We start from the raw sequence: 21,368 nt of genomic DNA on the forward strand, positions 1-21,368 counted from the left end.
CGGGGATCTTAGTGTGTGGCAGGCACTTAAAATATTACTACTAAACAATACCCTTATTCAAAGCGTTTTCCTATTTCTACGATCCCGTATCGCGGAGAATGACATATGACAGACAAATAAGTAATCACATTTAATAGCTACTGAGAGCGTCCCTTGTATACATAGTGATGTAAACGAGTATGTAATATAAATATTATGGTGTTCCATACAAAGGAATGTATAAAATAATCTTTCATTTATAGTCCGTCTATGTCAAGTCATACTTAAGTAATTGCAGGCCTGACCACGCTTGACTTAGATGAACTCTATTTACATGTTTTAAAATGCATTTTGTGATTATGTTGGTCCTGTACATGTCCATAATTAAGTATATCAGTAATTGTAAAATATATACATTGTAAAATAAAGTTATGGCCTACTTAATAACTGAAACTAGATTCTCAACATGTTAACATAAATTCATTTGACGAGTTGTCTCACAATCATAGTCTTTATGTCGTCCAACCACTGTTCCTTATATTCTAAGTCTAATATAGCGCTGAAGGAGCGCGCGCGTTGCGCCTCGCACATTTTACCTGTCAATAAGTACGCAACGGATTCAACGCAAAGGAAACCCATGCCTTCACTCAACGACCACACGTAGATCTTATCAGCAGTCTCCGGCGTTAGTTGGAATTGTAATATGGCACTACTTAGCAAGCCTTTCAGTTTGTCAAAAAGGAACCTGTCGGCTAGCAACAGTACTTCTAAGTTAGTTTCTAGTTTGTCCGCTAGAGGGAACACTTGTACGTCGCATTTTGGGTTGTTCAAGCCGATGTGTAGTAGAGTGAATAAGTATTCAAGCGCTGGTTTTGATACGTTTTGCAGTCTGACGCATTTCTCTGCCGATTCCTTGAAGCATCCCATAAGCATGGCACTGAATACTTCAGAGTTCTGACATAGGAATATCTTGTTTGCGTTAACCTGTGATTTATCGTCTAACTCGAATGTCACTATGTCGGATACGGCCAAGTTGTCTAATATTGGATCGTAGCTGACGCAGATCTGGTCGTTGAACCTGTTCTCCAAAGACTTAGGGTCCTTGATGTGTACGTTGGTGGCGAGCTTCGACAGGGCGGTGACGCACACTTTCATATCTTCTTTGGATTCCGATATTATGTTGAACAGGATGTTTAAGGCGTTGCAATCTATAAAATATTTCTTCAGTGGTTTTTCAGTTCTGAAAAAGATATTAAGATTTTTAAGTGACTGGTTTGTAGAAATTACGGACAGAAAGTCACAAGTTATTTGCTTTGTGTAAATAATTCGACTTTTCAAATTTAAGTCATATTTTGAATTCAGGATTGTCTAGAGTCTCAGTTTTGTCAAAGGAGTAGTCGATGTAATTTTTTTGGCTCCCATGATCACATTTATGTGGAGGGATAATTATCTGAGTCGAAGTTTTAAAATGATCATTAATCTATAAATGGCTTCAGTGATCCCGTTTTCACGAGAGCTACACAGTATTCACGCCTTACCTTACTATGTATGGCAGTGTGATGGAGAGTGTTTGTTGCATGGCCGGGGAGCCCTTTAGGAGCTGGTAGCTAATTTCGCCGATCCCGTAACTGGACTCGGCCAGGATTGTTAACTGAGCCAACAGTTTCGAGCTCAATCTCAAGATCTGAAAAAAAAAACAGGTTATATTATAACGTACTCATACACCAAACCGTCTAGGGGATGTTTATAAATTACGTCATCTATTTTTGACGATTTTTGACCCCTCTTAAATCATCCAAAACTCATGCTTCGAATGACCCCGTTTCCTCCTACGTCATGCTACCATCATCCGATGTCCAGACCCCCCCCCCCCCCCCCCAATTTGAAATGACGTAATTTATGAATAGCCCCCTATCATGGTTAAAGCGTTTATGTGGGAAGTTTAATAGTTCACTGCTTTTGACCAGCTCTCTAAATAAAATGTGGGTCGTGCATCTGGCCAATGCTGTCATGACTAGTCGAGCCCATAGCACCAAGACAAGAACACCTATATAAGTGTTATTGCGCACGTTGTCAAAGTAACCTTCACACTTTGAAATAAGGTTTATATTGCCTCGCATGCTACTCTACTCACGGCGTGCGAGTTGTTTTTAGGGTTCCGTACCCAAAGGGTAAAAACGGGACCCTATTACTAAGACTCCGCTGTCCGTCCGTCCGTCCGTCCGTCTGTCACCAGGCTGTATATCACGAACCGTGATAGCTAGACAGTTGAAATTTTCACAGATGATGTATTTCTGTTGCCGCTATAACAACAAATACTAAAAACAGAATAAAATAAAGATTTAAGTGGGGCTCCCATACAACAAACGTGATTTTTGACCGAAGTTAAGCAACGTCGGGCGGGGTCAGTACTTGGATGGGTGACCGTATTTTTGCTTGTTTTGCTCTATTTTTTGTTGATGGTGCGGAACCCTCCGTGCGCGAGCCCGACTCGCACTTGGCCGGTTTTTTATAGACGAGTGGCGTTCAAAGGGTCGACTTTATAGGACCAATCGAGGAAGTTTGGTTTTGAGATCTGAAAAAAATATATAACGGAAATAGTGGTCACACCTGCTTGCACTGTTGGCACTTAGTAGGCGGATGTTTGGAGACGACCGACATCTTGTGTAGTCTAAGAGCTAGTCTATGCTTGAGTATACTCATGAGGCACAGGGCATTGCTGGAAAGAAAAAGTAAAATTATCACTTTTATTTCATGAATTATGTTTTATAAATAAAAGACGGTGAATGGTTATTTTAATGCAAAACTGACACATTAAGCGCTTACGGCAGTAAGTTCTTTTCTGTACAAACATTTATCTTAACTCAAAATGTACGTAAGCGTTTTTATCATCAATGCAATTGGTGCGAAAACGTCATTCTGATCCACATTTGTTGACGTTTTTGTTCTGCTTTGAGTGTCTATTTCTTTTATATTAATCAGTGTTTTAATGGTACTAAAGGACGCTGAGTACGAAGACTTTCGTACATTTTGCCCCGCCTGTTTCTATCTCTATCGCACGTGCATAATTATATTGCTGTCCCGCTCGCACAGTGGCAGACACAGATAGGAACAGAATGTACGAAATTCTTCATGTTTAGTGTCCTTACTATACGAGCTGTGGTAAAAACCCAAATAAGAAACGTATTATCAACCCTATTTTTACAATCGTAAGGTATAAGATTCATTGTTTGTATCTTAAAACTCTAGGAAGTAATCCCAGCCCAAAGGCCGCTTGCACTTCTTAACATAACCCAACAACGCATAAGACATTCTCTTCCCGTCAGTAGTTCCGTGTGATTAGATTAGACACTGGTTCTTCTCGAGGTCCCGAGGCTATTACTGGCCAGTTGATATACTAATATTTACTCTATTTTTATAACTGTAAAGCCCCGTCTCCATATCGCGCGGCAAACCATCGAACATTGGCTCGCGCCGACGCCGCGCGAGCCAATGTTCGATAGCTTGCCGCGCGATATGGAGACGGGGCTTAAGGTGTATAATTGAGCGTACCTTAAAACTCTGGCAAGTATCCTAGCCGCCCTGCCCAAAGGCCGCTTGCACTTCTCAACATAATCCAACAACGCATTAAGACATTCTCTTCCCGTGAGCAGTTCCAACGTGTGATTAGACACCGGTTCCTCCCGTATGGCGCCGAGGCTGTTGCACGCGCCGTGGGACACTCGGAACAGGAGTACGAGAACGCAGGCTATGCGGGATGTCTTCGAGTTTTCTAGCTTGCCGGAGCTCTCTGAAAAATAATGTGGTTAAAATAGATATTTCATATTTGCATAGCAAGTTATAAATAATGAGACTTCTACATGTTATATCTCCAAGGCTCGGAAAATTGTCCGTCATTTTGAAAACATTACATGCGTATAACCATGTACAATACAGATTTCTTTATACCAATGTCAACGATTAAATATACCCCAATGACATCCATAGACCGTAAACGAACATTTTCGACTCGTAAATGGATCCTAAATTATGATTTGTTTTCAAAGTGACGGGCGTTTTTCCGAGCCTTATATTATGAGGAGTGTCTTTTCAAAAGGGTTTATTTTTTCTGGGAATCTATTTCTAAATTGGACCTTAAGTTTTCTTGAGCAAGGTTCTCTCTAGAAGTACCGCTAAGACAAAAATAAACCCTTTTGAAAAGACACTCCTCATATGTCTCAGTCTGACGGCTCGACCACGACATTGAGCGACTTGCAGCGATAACCATAGGTTGGAGCGAGACACAGCGATCGGACCTTTCGTGCCCAGTCGCGTAATGTCGTGGGCAAGCCGTGCCGCGAGGCTGCCTCGCTCACCGGCCTCGGGCGCGTCGTCGAGGCTCTCGTCGTCGTCCATGATGAGCTCGTCGAGCCCGTGCGCCACCTGCGCCGCGTCCAGCTCGGCGCGCGCCGCCGCGCCGGCCGCCTCGCCCTCCGCCTCGCACAGCACGGGCGAGTACCGCCCCGATATCTCCGAGTCTGAACTCTCTGGAAACAAAATAAAGGTTTTCTCAAAAATGGTCGGCAAAGTCGACGTTGCCGGTTAAAAAATAGGTCGCGAAGTGCGTAGTTTATGGTCATTCAAAAAATTAAAAAGTTAAAAACATTGCAGTCTCGATTTCGGGACTGCAATGTTGCATACAAATTCCATTATTTAACGAGTTCCAAACTTTTTAAAACTTTAAATAGCCATATCAAATGAAGGCATAGGTCCATTAAACAGCCAAACAGATGGTCAGCACTTATTATTATAATGTTGGTACCGCGACTTTTAGGTGTCACAAATACGTTGGCGTATTTTCAGCAGAAAAATACACTTCTTTTTTTTTTAAAGGCGGCAAGTAAATCTTTTTAATGGTTTTAATTTTTTCTGTGAAAATTAGAACGTTGCTTCTGTAAAATATTTATATTTCTTGCACCATCTTTGAGAAAAGCACTATATATGACTCGGCTGGAAGGCTACTTGCTGGCTTCAGATTCAATTAAACGGACTCCCAAGGTCGTCCGTTTAAAACGAATCCTCAGCCTGCAAGTAGCTACTTCCGAACCTCGACAATAATGTACTATTAACACATTCATTGCCACCCAGCCAAACAAGACATCCGCGCCAGGCCACAATTTCGCCATATAAAGCTGTAGTACCACGATCCCGACTATCGGGTCGTCCGGCCTGGGTACGAAATCATAAAATACCCGATAGTCGGGTTTTCGGCATTGAATGTGTTAAATATATAAATTTTAAATACTCGTGTAACTGAAATATTGAGACTAAGGGTGCAATTATAATGGATCGTAATTTTTTTTTATTGGTTGATTCGACGAAAGACTCAGAATCTGAAATAGGTCGCCGAGAAAACGAAAAGGTCATAACTTAAAGCGAGGAACTTATTGTATTTGTTCTTAAGCTGCAACGTTGAATTCTTATAATACGTGTGTTACTCTGGCAACAAAATAAATCCTCATAATGCACACGTGCAATCCGTAATAACAATTACAGGTTTATAGGTTATGGCGTTCACTTACCATCTGGCCGTTACATTAAAGTTTTAATGGTTATAATATAACTAGCTTTTGATTCGTCTTCGTCTGGTTGGAGTTAGTAATTTGGGTAGCTTATTTTTACCCAATCTGCTTTATATCGATTTCTCATACAAACTTCCACCCCCCTTTTAACCCCCTTAAAGAGTGATTTCTGGGATAAAAACTACCCTATGTCCTTCCCCGGGACTCAAACTATCTCCATACCAAACTACAACTAAATTGGTTCAGCGGTTTAAGCGTGAAGAAGTAACAAACAGACAGACAGACACACTTTCGCATTTATAATATTAAGTATAGATTTACCTTCATTAATACTCAGAGGCGAGGTGGGGCTTTCACTGCCCGAGCTCCATTGAAAGTCCTTCCAACACGACGAGCTCATACTGCTGCCCTCGCCCGTGCTCACGCCCGACTCGGGGCTCCAGTCCAGCCGCGCGCGCTTGCTGGCCGGGAACTGGGATCCAGCTGGGAACCCGGGCTGGCCTAACCCGGCCTCATAGTACGGCGAGAGGGGGCTTTGGGGTCGGTCGGGGCTCATCGCGCTTCGGGAGCTGGAAGGCCACTCGGGGCTCTTCGGCTCCCAATATACTCCGGCTGACCAGTCTTTGCTGGCCATTTTGATTAATTGTGATTTCTGAAATAAATAAACAGTGTGAGTTCACAGAGAATGTGGGCATGTTGTTGTCTGTCACCCCGGAGGTGCATAGGGCCTCCACAAGATCCTTTCACGCCTTCCTGTCTTGAGCAACCGTCTTGGCCTCGTTCCAGCTCAGTCCTAGGGCTGTCAGCTCGTTCTCTACGCTGCGCCTCCAGGTGTGTACTGGGCGTTTGCGAGCTCGCTTTCCATCAATATCAATACTATCAAGTGGTGTCCAAAAGTTACGCGTCCAGCATACGCTCGTTGGAGATTTCTACTTACCTTTTTTAAAGTCATGGGGCTCCTTGACCGCGCCCTCTTCAAATACTTCCGCCGCGGCGTCTCCTCGTCACTCTGACTGTCCTCCGAGGCATCACTATCCACCGCATCCACAAACCCGACTATCATATTATCCCTCTCAATCACCACCTTCAGCTCATCCTCATTCTTCGAGCAAAAAGGACCTCGACGTCTTACGAATAACGACTTTCCGTCGTCAGTATTTAACTTCGCTTCGGTTTTTGGGGCCTCGGTCTCTTCTGTCTTGAGTGCGGTTACGATTTCGTTTGACTCGACGTTTTCTAAGTTGTTGTGTTCGAAGTCCATGGTTGCGACGAAGGTGGTTAGTTCGTCGGTCAGCAGGCTGATGAGCCCTTTGCTGACTAGGATTTGGAATGCTGAAAGGTAATATCATGCATCAACATATGTCATGAAATCTTTCTATTTATTAATGCAATAATGAAACATAAGACATGGCGAAAACCAAAAAATGTTTGAGATACCTAGATAAATTTAATGTTCATAACATTGGTATCAAGATAAAAACACATAATGATATCGTGATCAAGGGCGTAAACTCAGGATCAAGAGGTACAAAGTAAGGGCGCATTGCGGGTTAATTCTAAAAGTTCTAGGAGCCAGCTTCTATGCTTACTTTACTGCACATATTACACAACAAGTTTTTTGTATAAAATGTGTCACTTACAAGTATCATCGAACACATATTGCAGCAACGCCCGCATAGCATCCGGGCTGACCCGAGCCGCGGCAAGTAGCAGTGGCAGCCCGCCGCAGTGTCGCAGCCGCGAGCGGTTCACGGACTCACCACTCAGCTGCGCGAGGGCGCGCGCCGCCGATTCTGTCTTTTGCCAGTATGAATCCTCTGGGAGTAATAATTACGCATGAAATTAAATAAAATATGTTTATTCGCTCAACTCAATCAATTTTACGATCTAGAGAGCCAACTATTCATGAAATAACAACTTTATTTCTTTATTGCACCATAGTAATTACAAGATGCTAAAAACATAAAACGTATCTCATGGACCCGGAACTTTTGAAATAAAGACTGCAGAAATCGCCATGGGCGAGACTAGCTCGCGACTACGCGGACTACGAGATACATGCGAGATACCATGCAGACCATGCAGTACGCCACTCTACGAACTGAGCTACCGAGAATTGCTATTCCGAATTGGAGTCGAGTTTAGTAAATATACTGGGTCAACCAAATCTTGTCAGTAAATAGGAACAAAAAAACTATACTCATCCTTTTCTTTTGGGTGCTAGTACTAGTGTTAGACAAAGATAGTATGATTCTCTCTGTCTATGTTTGAAATCAAACAGACCTTTGACACACTATATTACAGTAGACTATTTTCCTCATTCATAGCTATACTTCGTTTTTTTTAGCATTAGAAATTTGGTAAACAATCTTGACGTGTCTTTTAATTGAAAAACACATTTTAAAAATAAGTTACGGTAAATATGTAATAATTATGAATCTAATACGATATTTTATAGTCTTCTGCTTTCATAATAGTTATTGATTTTTAAAAAGTGTTTTTCAATTAAAAGACATGTCAAAATCGCTTACCTTCTTTCAAGTTCTTTGTAATGCTAAAAAAAACGAACTATAATGGATTAAATCAGCTGTGCAGGAAATAAATAAGATATAAAGCTGGTCAAGCAAATCTTGTCAGTAAAAAAAAAAAGGCGCGAAATTAAAATTTTCTATGGGACGATATCCCTTCGCGCCTAAATTTTTCAAATTTGCCGCCTTTTTCTACTGACAAGATCTGCTTGACCAGCTATATTATGGATGTTTACAAACACACATTTATGATATGAATATCTTATATGTATTGTACTATTAAGAATACACATGCTAAAATAAGAAAAATAAAAAATCTGAGAGTAGTGAGTTAACAAGGGTCAATGTAAATAAAAAGTAACATTATTGTAATTTTACCTGAATTCTTAAGTAAAATCCTAACAAGGCACTCAACAAGTCCAGCGGTGCCAAGCAGTGGCCGGCATGAAGAGAGGTAGCACAAGTTCATAAGACATTTCAATGCCACTGATTCATATGTTTTAGTCAGTGCCACCAAGCACTGGTATCCTCTGCCATCGCCTTGTATCTAAAGTGTAAATATTTTTATAAAATTGGCATGAGTAATACTTTTGCAAAAAAAATCAAGTAGCAACTTAAAAATAGGTCTAATAAAAATAATATAAAGGTTATGCAAGAATTCCAGGGCTTCAGTATGGAAATTTGACAGCATTGGTTGTAGAAACCAGCCTTTATCATGATTTTTATTCTTCAAAAGGAACCAGTAACAACATTTTCTATGTAACCACATTTTAAGTGTTGTGACTACATTTCCTATTAGGGTTTTCCATCAAGAACAACTATGCTTTAACTGCACATTGATTCATTTGGATTGCTCACCCCACAGACAAGACATCCTCTAGACTGAGCATAGTACCGCTACCCCCTCTGCCACTATATACGGTAGTTTTACTCCATCTTCGAGTCAAAGTGTCAGAATCCCGTGCCGTGATTGGTCCATGTCTTTGAACGGACCAATCACGTATTTTTGGCAGCATCGGTTTCATGAAATAATTGCACTAAACTCCGTCTAGAGGATTCCTAGTCTATGGCTCACCCTGTAAATAAAAAATCTAATTGGGGCATTATCTATGAAAAGAGACCTTATTGTCGATGGTGGCATTGTATTAATATCGGAGCATCGTTAATAATGACGTAAGCGCCATTGACGATAAGCTCCCTTTTCATAGATAACGTCACAATTTACCTGTTCTGCGCATAGTGCAGAGGCTTGAGTTGTGAAGTAGCCCAAGCACTTTAAAATGCCACATATTAGTTCCTCTTGGCTCTTCCTCAGGCCCTCGCCTTCCTTATTTGAATTGCAAGTAGATTTGATTACACCAGCAGACTCGCACTCAGTTGTTAGGAGAATAGCTATGCAGCGGACTGCATTTAAACTAAGCATTTCCTCTCTTTTGTCTGGGACCATCCATAATTGTCTAGAAATGAGGAGAAAGTTGTAAGAAGTCAACTTTAAATTAAACTATGATAGAACAAATTCTCAGGCAAAATAAACATGCAACATCAATTGTTTTCAATCTGTAGTAACTCTTCTCTAGTTTCAACCAGCTATCACAGTCTGTTTTTTTTATTAGTATATATATTTCTAATTTCATTTTTATGAAATAAAAATAAAAAAAACTACTGCCCACGCCAATTACTGGGATTAGTTGCCAAGCGGACCCCAGGCTCCCGGCTCATGAGCCGTGGCAAAATGCCGGGACAATGCAAGGAAGATGATGAGTGCCACATTGACAATCAACAAAGTGGCACCTTTTACTTGAGACTTGAGAACAATCTTATAGGTAAGATATAAAAAGTATATTTATGTTGGTAAAAATAACATTGTAAGAATAATGTGTTGTACAATATTTAAACAGTTTTCACTTCTCAGTCCAAAATTATAAAAAAAAAAGATTTTTACCTTACAGCTCTAACAGCCATGGTTAATGTTGGATATGAAGTATTTTTATCCCGGCTTTCTATCAATGTGATGAGTGCAGTGACCACCCCATGGTTGTGCAAGTTCTCTGCATTGCTGGTCTTCTGGGCCATGTTGCCGATGACGCGACAGGCCCTGCCTACAATACTGTCTCGGCAGACTGTCTTCAAAATCGAGACAAGAGGTCCATAGTAATTCAACTTTCCAACCTAATTTAAAATATTACAAGAAATTAATTACGAATAAAATATGCTTCTAATATAAATATTCATATTTACAAAATTATATAAAATTTGTGTAAAATGTCTAAGGGTCAGTAAACTAACCATGTCCTTCACAGTAATTACCACAGTGAAACAATATGACCCAAATAGTTAAAGTAATACTCACTGCTAAACTACTTTCATCTTCTAGACAACAATTCCCCAATATACTTAACGTTAAATCTAGGATTCTTTCATTGGGTTTGCGTAAATGTGGCAGTAAACACTCCAATCCTCCACAATCTCGAAAAAGTTGAATTCCACTATCATTTGTTATTACTTTACTTCGTATTTTCAATAGGGTATCCTGGACACGGCTTGATGATGTTGATTTCAATCCTTCTATAGTAGATTTAACATAATTTTTGTCCATTTTGAAAACAATTATATTATGAAATTTATTTATTTCATTATTTAATTGTCAAAATGGGGCTGATTTTGACAATTATTTCTTTGTTGATAGATATTTCCACGTTATTGAAAACACTCTGGTAAAATCTAAAATGTATTCTAAAATAAATAAATTATATTTTAGACCGTTCCTTTAACTTAAAAACTAGTAATCTAAATTGAAAGAATAAATAATTACTATATATTTACTAAATCGTGTACTGTTTGTTATGCCTATTTTGAATTAGAAATGATAAAATGTATTATTTTTTCCCAATTTCCTAAATTAATGCTGCGTAAATTGAAACATTGCCTAAATGAAGTCGTAGGAATAGCTCAATGACAGTTGGTCTATAGTTTATGGTGGAAAAAATCGATAAAGCTATTCAAGTAATCAGTAAAAGCGCTCAATATTTATTCAATTCATGAAATGATTAATGTTTTGACATCGAGAGGAACAAAGACAAGATAGAGCAAAATTAGTAATGAAGACTATGTGACAGAAACATAATTGTGATAATTTTTTATACTGAGTAATTAAATACAATTTTTGGTGATTAATTTGTAACATAAAATTGACATGAAATCGTTTTGTGAGAGATGAGTGTCTTCGGGGATTTTCAACGTGTTTGGGTGCAACGATTTCCAGAGAGTGCTTTACCAGCGGCTTGGGAGGAAGATGTCAGGGCCAATTTGGCTAAACACAAACAGAAAGTGGCTATACTCAGGGAGGAGTTAGAGAAGGAAGAGTTCTACGTGGAGTATCTGGAGACCCTGTTGTCTGATGTGGAGAAACATAAGACAGCGTCGCTGGGGAAAGGGGTGCCGCCCTCGGGAGCTGACGTGAGCGAGGCTGATGATAACGCGGCTGATATCAAGCAGGTAATCTTCTATGCTGATCGCTGCTAAGTGATTCTTTATATGATTATAAACCCATGTTCATATTGTTGTGGTGGTTTACTTTAAAAGTCTCTTTGTGTTCTGTCTGTATGCATATACAATAACACTCTTATTATCCTTATCTAAGATGATTGTGTCATATCAATTCCATAACAAGGTGTATTGTAGTCATTTCATATTGAGTGATAGTTAAGTTCTTGTGTAAGATATGGCTTCATTAATAATTTATGAATAATTATAAAAAGTAAAATTATGAGTTAGCATTTAATTGCTTTGATTGAAGGTGAAAAATTTATATTGAACAATCATATAAAAGTTTAAAAAACCTTATCACTAACTTGCCTTGGCACATAACTGTCTGAGATGGTCATAAAATCAGTTTTTATTTAATGCTAATGTGTCTACACCTCCTTTACAGTAACCTAATAAATATTGATCATTAACAACTGCTCATTGATTCATGAAGCATGCAATTACAGTTATCTTAGTTACTTCACACTTGGACTATTAAGTAGGTTCAGTTATATCAGGTAAACTATATTGTTTTTCAAGGAATTGTTCCATTAAAACTATAAATTCTAATAAAACATGAAACAGTAGATGGTATAGTTTATGTATCATTAAATATCAGGAGCCTATCAGTAACTCAGTGTAAATGACACAAAAAATGTGCAAAGCACTTTAATATTTGCCCTTAAAATAATCTAAACCTTTACTATGAAGAGCCCTGTGAAGCAGCTTTGAATATCATATTAATTCATTGTAAACATGAATGGATGAATTGAACATCAAATTGTATGTATATTCTATTGTTCTGTTTAAACATGTTAATGAGTGTAGTGCAAATTATTCACTTACTATTATTTCTTTCAAGCAAGTTGACTCAAAATCAAATGAGAATCTCAATCTTGTTCTGTGAGTCATAAAGTTCAGGTCTCAATGTAATGTGTAAGAAAGATATGCTCTTGAAATAATAATCAACTGATATTAACTGCATAAGTGTTACTACAAGCGGAACTTAAGTAGATGAGTCACTATAATATATGATCTTGTTTTTGCTATTGGTTTATCTTGCACGTCTTGCTTGGGTAAAAAAGTTTTTATGAAATGTGTATATACAACTGTATTTTCTATACGGGTAAATTCAAATTTGTATGTAAATTTTTATGGTGGGTGTTAGAAGAACATAAAGTCCAAATAATATTATGGTAATAGGTGGTTAGATATTGTATGAGCTACTATTTTTATAAAACATGACAGTCCAAATATTTATATAATGTTAAACCTACTTTGAGTAGGTATATAATTGGTTCCATAAATATGATTTTACGGAACTAAATAATGTGAAGTAGACTTTTTAATATTTACATTTTATAGTCATGCAATTACCAATACACATTAATATATAACTCATATTATTCAATAAAAGGTGGTTATGGTTACATATTTATGACCAATACAAAGCTAATAAAACTGTAACTATGAAAAGGTACTCAGTTAACTTGTTTAAATAATGGCTTGGTTAATAATGCTTGTTACCATTTAATCAGTCAAATGACCACTAATTGGTGACACCTCACCCAAGTTAATAACATGAGTGCCCATATTTTCGCCAATGGCCCATTCCTTCAGTTACACTACACTAATCAGTTTTAATTGGAGGACTTTCTATTTTTACTAATTTGTACTTTACTATTTTTGAATATATTGTTATAGTGTGAATTGGTTCTCTTGTGTATGATTACGTTTCAGTTATCTACACCTTATAAACCAACCTGTCCTGTATTTTAGCTTTACCCAATACAAGATAAAAAAATCAGATTACATAAATAAAATTCTCTGGTGGGTAATAACTTAATATGAATATATGTAATATCCTCTAGCCGCCCATACATCAAACCTTGCCAAGCAAAATGAAATTTTATTCAAAGTTCAAATTAGAATGGAACAGGAGACCTTTTTATAGGTCTCTGGGCAGCTAGAGGATATTAAACTACTTATCATTACCTATGATTCAGGTTTTCAACACAGACTCATTATCCAAGAAGAGCATAACAAGTCTAACAAGTAGTAAAAGTGATGAGTCTGCCCCCGAGACGGCTGAAACCGAACCAGTACAGTTGAGGAGTAAGCCAAATAAGCCCCTGCATGCGGAGAGGAGCTCTGTCAACCAGTGCATCAATGAGCTCTCTTCTAACTTGGTGGCCGAGGCGGCTCGGAGAAGATGCAACAGTGAAGTAGTGCAGCGAACTGAAAATAATCAGGATACAAATGGTAGGTATTTAATACTTAAGGTGCATTGGCGTAACTTCTAAAGCGGGGTAATTGTGAAAAAGGCAAATATCTACTAAAGTCGAAGCACTTTCTACTGTAGCAACAGTAAGCTAGGTGCCTTTACCACTTGCAGCAGCTTAAGTGTGGCTATAGCTTGAAGTGTGTCTGGTTTTATGTATAGATATTTGCCATTTTCAAATTATCTTCCTTTGTGGTTGGTTTTTTCACCTTCTTGTTCTCTGTCTTGCAAAAACCTTTAACGAACATTTGTGTCTATATAACACTAACTAAAATGCACATTGTGAGGTTGAGTACCGTCTTTCATTGCATCTTACACAGTATTCGTTTAAAATTCGAGGGTCACCGAAAAATTCGAAAGTATAAAAGTGTTTTTTAGACAAACCCTCCCTACTATATAACAGCATAACAATAAATATCCAACATTGACTTTATAAAATAAATTACGTCATTAAAGCAATAACCAGCACCACGCATCATTCCTTGCTAAATTTAAATCTGAAATTCATCAGAAATAAATGAGTCACTCATCACAACACTCGAATAGGTTTTTAGTTGGCGACTTTAGCAAAGTATATTGCTGACACGAACGTATACAGTGACTGGGCTTTCGGTCCAAAACTGTTACTGAAAACGAATCAAACTACAGAATCTCATCTCGTTTTGATTACGGGAGTAACGACATCATAAGGTGACATGTGTACCTATGTGAAGCACACTTCTTGAGTTTGATAGTCTCTTTAGAACTATATTTTCTAGTCTCATACAATCAAATGATCACATGTCTTGCGCGGTGATATGGTTCAATTTTGATTGGCAAAAAAGTAACTGTACTATCCGCGTTATTTATACATCCGTGGTTACAGTGGATGTTGATTATTCTAATTATTCAATCGCATAACGTTTTTCTGTTAGCTTTAGAAGAAACGAGTCCGAGTCCAGCTAAAAACCGTCCAGCGTCACAAGCGGGTGATTTTGTAACAGTCATCGAAGTCAATGGTCTGAAGGCAGCCGAGAATGCGTCCAAGAAAGTCCAGGAATCGCCGCCGTCTTCTGAAATCAGCCCCGTGGACCCCACGGCGGCTGCTAAGAAAAAAGTACCACCCAAGTAAGATATTCTAATTTAAACTATTGTGAGTCATAAAGTTAATAAACTACGGGTCAGCTCAGGTATTATTAGTATAGTCGATTAGTCGTTACTCTTGGAGACATAATTCGGACAAACTAGGTAGGTGTCTATTCTCAATGGTAATAACTCTTGAAACTCTTCTCAAGCTGAGAGGAATGTTCGCGACGACATTTCGCAGTCGGGCGGTGCGAACGATCATTTATTGATGATGATACTGATACCTACTTGGTAGCCAAAGTATTTACATATACACATTGCATGGAAATTGGCATTGAATATATACAAGCATTCTAAGTTCGTGACTATAAAATTCTTGTGTTGTTTGTGTTTTCATTTTAACGAAGCTAACTATTAGAATACCAATGAGTTGCGCCTCATTGTAATTTCCGGATGACTAAATCAGCAAAGATCAGCCCGCTATGTAACGACGATTACTTGACTGTTTAAATATTAAATATAACGGAAGTAGTATCGCATCCTAATAACGTTTTTGTTGAATAAATAGTTTAAATAGTATGTCGTATGTTATTTACATCACAGAAATGACGTCACTCACTTCTAAGAATGCGTGCCGTTCACGTGCTGTGTGCAAGTCATGCGTACCTGCCTACAATTTCTACTAAGAATGACACTTAATTTTAATGACGATTGTAAATCACATTATTATTGGAATTATGTCTAAATATAGTAAGTAAAATGTTTTCCCTGGTAGGTATTCCATTATTTGCTTCCCTTAAACGCAACTTAATTAAACATAATTTACTTATCGTTCGTGGAGTTCGTCATTTTATTTTAACATGGGACCATCAAGATCGGAACGTATTATTAAGTACCTAGTATTTTCTGCAAAGTACGTGTATAATTACGTAACGCTCAAAATCGTATTATTGGCTACCTAATAAACTACGTCATAAGGACCCGTGAGGCTAACATTTCACGGGCTCAAAAATTTAAGGAACGACCTTTTTATATCACCCTGGGGCATTATTAACTTGACCTATAAATAGCCTAGGCCCAACGAGGACAAGAGTAGGTAATTAAATATGTTTGAAATATGGAATATTAAACGAGTTTTACTATGGAACTTATTTTATAAATTTAAAGGAAGTTATAGGCCCTATAACTTAATATAGGGGTTTTCTTCTTTTTCTCTTATCAGAGTATAACCGTGGTCATAGAGGTCATTTGCACGGGCTTTTTATAGGGATTTACGTCACATATTCATAATCACGTAATACATATTCATTTACACGGATACCCGCCATAAATACCTCCCCATGGCATTAAGTTCGCCTTTTGTACATTAAGTTATTCTTTTGTGCTATAAAGTTTAAATAAATAAATAAATAAATACTAATACGTTTATGATTTTTTTTTCTAAAGACCCCCACCGAAAACGTTTGGCAAACGTGGCGCCTCGCTGCCTGAGTCGGACCTCCCCGGAGACAGTCCACCCTCGTCGCTGGGGCGGAGACTCCGCGGCGCGGAGTCACGGGAATCCATCGGCAGCAGAGCATCCACGCCCTCCATTAGTGAACGAGTTAGTATACGACATAACAAACATACTAATAACAGTAATAACTGACTTAAAACGTACTAATATTTTCTATATCTACATATAAAGTAGAGAGTTATAATCGCGTAAAAAATATTCTGGCTGTGCATAATAAATAAAATTTCCTGTCTTTCTATATTTATAGAGTAGAGAGTTATAAAATCATTAAATTATACTGAAGCGGAAGAGCTATTACGAAGCGTGTTCTAGTACATACAATCTAAAATAACCAGACACACACGCGCGTAAACACACATAAACACACACATATTCTAAAAATCAGACATACAGAATACTCACACACGCGCGCGTACACACACATCATAGTTTCGTATGTTTAGATTATCTTTCTTTAATTTTAATTTTAATATTGTTGAAACTGAAATATAAAATGTCTAACTTGTAACATTACTGACGCTTGTAATTGGGAAGGAACTGGCTCTTGAGACACAGGGACACCTACTTTGAGAGCCAGGAACCAATGCTATGTAACCACTCAAAGTTGCAATAAAGATTTTTTTTTTTTTTATAATCGTACAAAAAGTATCTGTGGTTACATTTACCTAATGTTCTGACCAATTTTTTTCTTTTAGGTGAAAAGCTACGAATCCATAAATTCCCTATCATCCGAACGCAAACGGTCCGGCGGGGCGGCGACGCCTCTCTCCATCGACGAGGAAGCGTCCACGCCCGACACGCCCGGGGAGACGGGCGCGGAGCCCGCCTCGCTTGAGAGCATCCCCGCCGGGCCCGAGGACGAGCCCTACTACGACCAAGTGCCGCAGGACATTAACGATGGCGAATACGTTTATATACAAGCAGGTGCGTTGCTGTTACTGCCTACAGTCAATTGTTTTGTGTATGTCTGTGAGGGCGGAGACGCACTGGTGGGGTGACGCCGCTATCATCGAGGAAGAAGCGTCCACGCCCGACACGCTTGGTCGGGAGCCTGTCTCGCTGGAGAGAATCCCCGACGGGCCCGAAAACGAGCCATAGTACGACCGAGTGCGTCTGGTCATTAACGATGGAAAATACGTTTATATTCAACGTTTCTCAATAGCTTGTTATTTGTAATACAAGCGGATGTCACTTTTTGACAGCTTTTTGTTAGAAAGGGACTTCCACTTGTATTACAAGTTACGAGCGTTTGAGAAACTGGCCTCTGTCGTTGCTGTTAAATTGTTTTTTTTTTGTGTAGAGATCGCAAGTAGAGAGATTCCCGTTGTATGATCTGGGGTCTGTACTCTTGATAGAGGCTATAAGCGCAGTTGTGTCGGCCATCAATGTTACGACAAGTCTAACTACTTCTTCTGTCTAGTGTGTACTCTTGTTGACTTAATTAGAGAGAGGCTTGAGAATCCTATACTGGCGCATTGGATTAGCCAAGTTATAGGATTTCGTAAATTTAAAAAATAGTTTATGTATATACATATAGTTGTATTTAGTAGTAAGTATATTATGTACAAAAATTAACATTATTTCTAAGTTATACTAACAATTATGGATGCAAATTTGAAATAAATATTTTCAATTCAAATTCAATTAGAATAAGGGCCAGTTGCACCAACCACATTTGACAGACTAATCAACGTTAGCCGGCGCGCCCCGGCGCTTTACTATGAAACTTTCCATACATAAAAATTTAGCGAACTCATTAACGATATGAACAGTTTGGTGCAACCGACCCTAAGAGCTCGTTACGTTCATTACGTTGCTTCATTTGATAGGACGGCTGAATTGATGTAACCTCAATGGTCCGCAATGTAACTAAAGTCGTATACGAGTTCGCGCGCCATTCAAATTAGCCCTAAGAATTTGTTTGTACAGGCGGTACGGGATCCAGTGCGGACGACGCATCGAGCGTCGCCAGCACGCTGGCGCTGTCCGCGCCGGCGTCGCAGGCGCCCACCGCGCCGCGCGCGCCCGACTCGCCGCCCGTCGCCACCGCGCCCAACTACGTCAACATACACTACTTCATACAGTGAGTGTTCCCCGACATACTGTCCACCCCAGCGACACTCGCAGTACAGTACATGACTTCGGTAAACGGTCCATATCAGTTTTGATTATTTACCCAATACACAATTTAACTCTATTTAAATAAGCGTCATTACAATATTTGACGTTGTCAAACTGCGCGATGTACAGTCAGCAGCAGAAGTTGCTAAGCGGGCCAGGTGTTCAAAATGAGCTTGACGCGTGTCAAGGTAATTTTGAACACCTCGCCCGCTTAGCAACTTCTGCTGCTGACTGTACAGTTAAGTCGCTCGCGGCACAATACATGTTTGACCATTTTTGAGATGTAGTCAGACTTCTAATGTTATTCTAGATCGTTAGTCTGGTCCATTCCACACTACCAATAAGTTATCAGTCCCGATTGTAAACTGTTATTCTGCAATAGACGCAAAGGCCAATGATGATGATAGTTAAAAAATTGACGAAATGAAAATGGTATGTTTACCACAAACACAGTGCCGACTATAACGTTTGTTTATTAGTAAAGTAAAACCTAGTTTCCGTTTATTTGTGTTACAAACATTTGACTCAACAACAACATAAATTGTCTAGCTCTATATCCGTTCAAACAGTCGTGGGCGTCCGTTTGAAAATGCCGCATTGTAGAACAAAGTTGAATTTTATTTATGTTCGGCTGGTTAAGGCCCGGAGTAAAACTAAAAGAAAAGATTTTAACTTGTGAGTTTGATGCCTATTTAAAAAAAAAGTTAACTTAATGAATAAATAATAAATATGATACAATCAAACTCACACTAAATCTCCATTCAAATTTTTGCTTCATGTTCAAACTTCTTTCCTGGGGTTGGTTCTCGTTTGCAGAACTACGTCCAATAGTTAATAATTATACAATGGGGTATTTGGGGTACCTACTCTTAAGTCTTTGAAGAAAATCGGGACATTCAAACCGAAGATTATTAGCTTTAATTATCAATTTTAATTGGATTTTTTTAACTAAGGGTGTTTTAAAACTTAACAGACAAGCGGGTGAAGGCGCGGAGGCGAACGAAGCCAACACCGAGCTAGTCGATTCCAGTGACACGCCGCTACTGCTGAGGACGATATCGTCCGACACAGAGGCGAGCGCCACGCCGCCTGCCTTAAGGAAGCTACAGCACCAGGTATGGCCCAACACAGTTCTATAACCATTTACCAGACAAGCGGGTGAAGGCGCGGAGGCGAACGAAGCCAACACCGAGCTAGTCGATTCCAGCGACACGCCGCTATTGCTGAGGACGATATCGTCCGACACAGAGGCGAGCGTCACGCCGCCTGCCTTGAGGAAGCTACAGCACCAGGTATGGCCCAACACAGTTCTATAAACATTATCAGAGAAGCCGGTGAAGGCGCGGAGGCGAACGAAGCCAACACTGAGCTAGTGGATTCCAGTGACACGCCGCTACTGCTAAGGACGATATCGTCCGACACAGAGGCGAGCGCCACGCCGCCTGCCTTGAGGAAGCTACAGCACCAGGTATGGCCAAACACAGTTCTATAAACATTTAACAGACAAGCGGGTGAAGGCGCGGAGGCGAACGAAGCTAACACCGAGCTAGTGGATTCCAGCGACACACCGCTATTGCTGAGGACGATATCGTCCGACACAGAGGCGAGCGCCACGCCGCCTGCCTTGAGGAAGCTACAGCACCAGGTATGGCCCAACACAGTTCTAAAACCATTTAACAGACAAGCGGGTGAAGGCGCGGAGGCGAACGAAGCCAACACCGAGCTAGTGGCTTCCAGCGACACGCCGCTATTGCTGAGAACGATATCGTCCGACACAGAGGCGAGCGCCACGCCGCCTGCCTTGAGGAAGCTACAGCACCAGGTATAGCCCAACACAGTTCTATAAACATTATCAGAGAAGCCGGTGAAGGCGCGGAGGCGAACGAAGCCAACACTGAGCTAGTGGATTCCAGTGACACGCCGCTACTGCTAAGGACGATATCGTCCGACACAGAGGCGAGCGCCACGCCGCCTGCCTTGAGGAAGCTACAGCACCAGGTATGGCCCAACACAGTTCTATAAACTTTAACAGACAAGCGGGTGAAGGCGCGGAGGCGAACGAAGCCAACACCGAGCTAGTGGCTTCCAGCGACACGCCGCTATTGCTGAGGACGATATCGTCCGACACAGAGGCGAGCGCCACGCCGCCTGCCTTGAGGAAGCTACAACATCAGGTATGGCCCAACACAGTTCTATAAACATTTACCAGACAAGCGGGTGAAGGCGCGGAGGCGAACGAAGCCAACACCGAGCAAGGCTGCCAAATTTCATGTCTTTATGGTATAATATAAATATGAGTTATTAAGGAACCAAAAGAGGCGCCAAGTGATGCGTGTAATATAACACAAAAAAATATATTTTATATCTATTAGAAGCAGTATTTACATGCTTGTAACAGAAATAAAATATTTTTAATTTTATCACCAAAAGGATCTACTCTATTTACGTACGCTGGCCCATAACTTTTATAATTAGAACGTCAATTGACCCGTAAAAGGTCCAAGGTCAACCGTAATTCGTACTTGATAAAGTTGTTGTGGTTTATTCTTAGCAGAATTGTTTAAAGGAGTGAACGCGGAGGTCGAACATAGCGTCTCTTTCTTCTCAGGTCGCATTCCTCAACATTATTTGATCATTATATGGATTTTATCGGATCTCTTTGTTTGAAATAATTATTGAAAGTCATAAATTATGACTCATAATGTAATGATAATAAAACCGTAAACTTTTCACGATTTCCGTAAGGTTATCCTATATATAGGTTAGGTTTGTTTTATGGCAATCCTGAAAAG

The 21,368-nt window shown here is 39.7% G+C and overlaps 2 protein-coding genes across 2 annotated transcripts in view; one reads left to right on the forward strand and one right to left on the reverse strand.

Annotated features, from left to right (window-relative positions):
* Positions 1 to 308: 308 nt before the first annotated feature.
* Positions 309 to 10,729, reverse strand: LOC134653024 (armadillo repeat-containing protein 5). Its single transcript, XM_063508303.1, has 12 exons — positions 10,419 to 10,729; positions 10,011 to 10,237; positions 9,294 to 9,525; positions 8,447 to 8,615; positions 7,181 to 7,357; positions 6,478 to 6,872; positions 5,862 to 6,192; positions 4,335 to 4,505; positions 3,532 to 3,769; positions 2,590 to 2,698; positions 1,518 to 1,663; positions 309 to 1,219 (listed from the first exon to the last, which is right to left on the reverse strand). The coding sequence occupies exons 1-12, from the start codon at positions 10,662 to 10,664 to the stop codon at positions 460 to 462; spliced, it is 3,201 nt and encodes a 1,066-aa protein (XP_063364373.1). The 5' UTR covers positions 10,665 to 10,729; the 3' UTR covers positions 309 to 459.
* A 304-nt stretch (positions 10,730 to 11,033) lies between these two features.
* The window catches only part of LOC134653044 (active breakpoint cluster region-related protein), a 33,903-nt gene continuing 23,568 nt past the window's right edge, over positions 11,034 to 21,368 (forward strand). The window contains exons 1-7 of the mRNA XM_063508328.1: positions 11,034 to 11,563; positions 13,600 to 13,855; positions 14,789 to 14,981; positions 16,386 to 16,542; positions 17,151 to 17,379; positions 18,385 to 18,538; positions 19,550 to 19,691. Of these exons, the coding sequence (XP_063364398.1) occupies positions 11,282 to 11,563; positions 13,600 to 13,855; positions 14,789 to 14,981; positions 16,386 to 16,542; positions 17,151 to 17,379; positions 18,385 to 18,538; positions 19,550 to 19,691 (1,413 nt within the window). The 5' untranslated portion in view covers positions 11,034 to 11,281. The remainder of the gene's footprint in view (positions 11,564 to 13,599; positions 13,856 to 14,788; positions 14,982 to 16,385; positions 16,543 to 17,150; positions 17,380 to 18,384; positions 18,539 to 19,549; positions 19,692 to 21,368) is intronic.

The sequence above is a fragment of the Cydia amplana genome, chromosome 12 (genome assembly GCF_948474715.1).
Source record: "Cydia amplana chromosome 12, ilCydAmpl1.1, whole genome shotgun sequence".
NCBI classification, from domain to species: Eukaryota; Metazoa; Arthropoda; class Insecta; order Lepidoptera; family Tortricidae; genus Cydia; species Cydia amplana.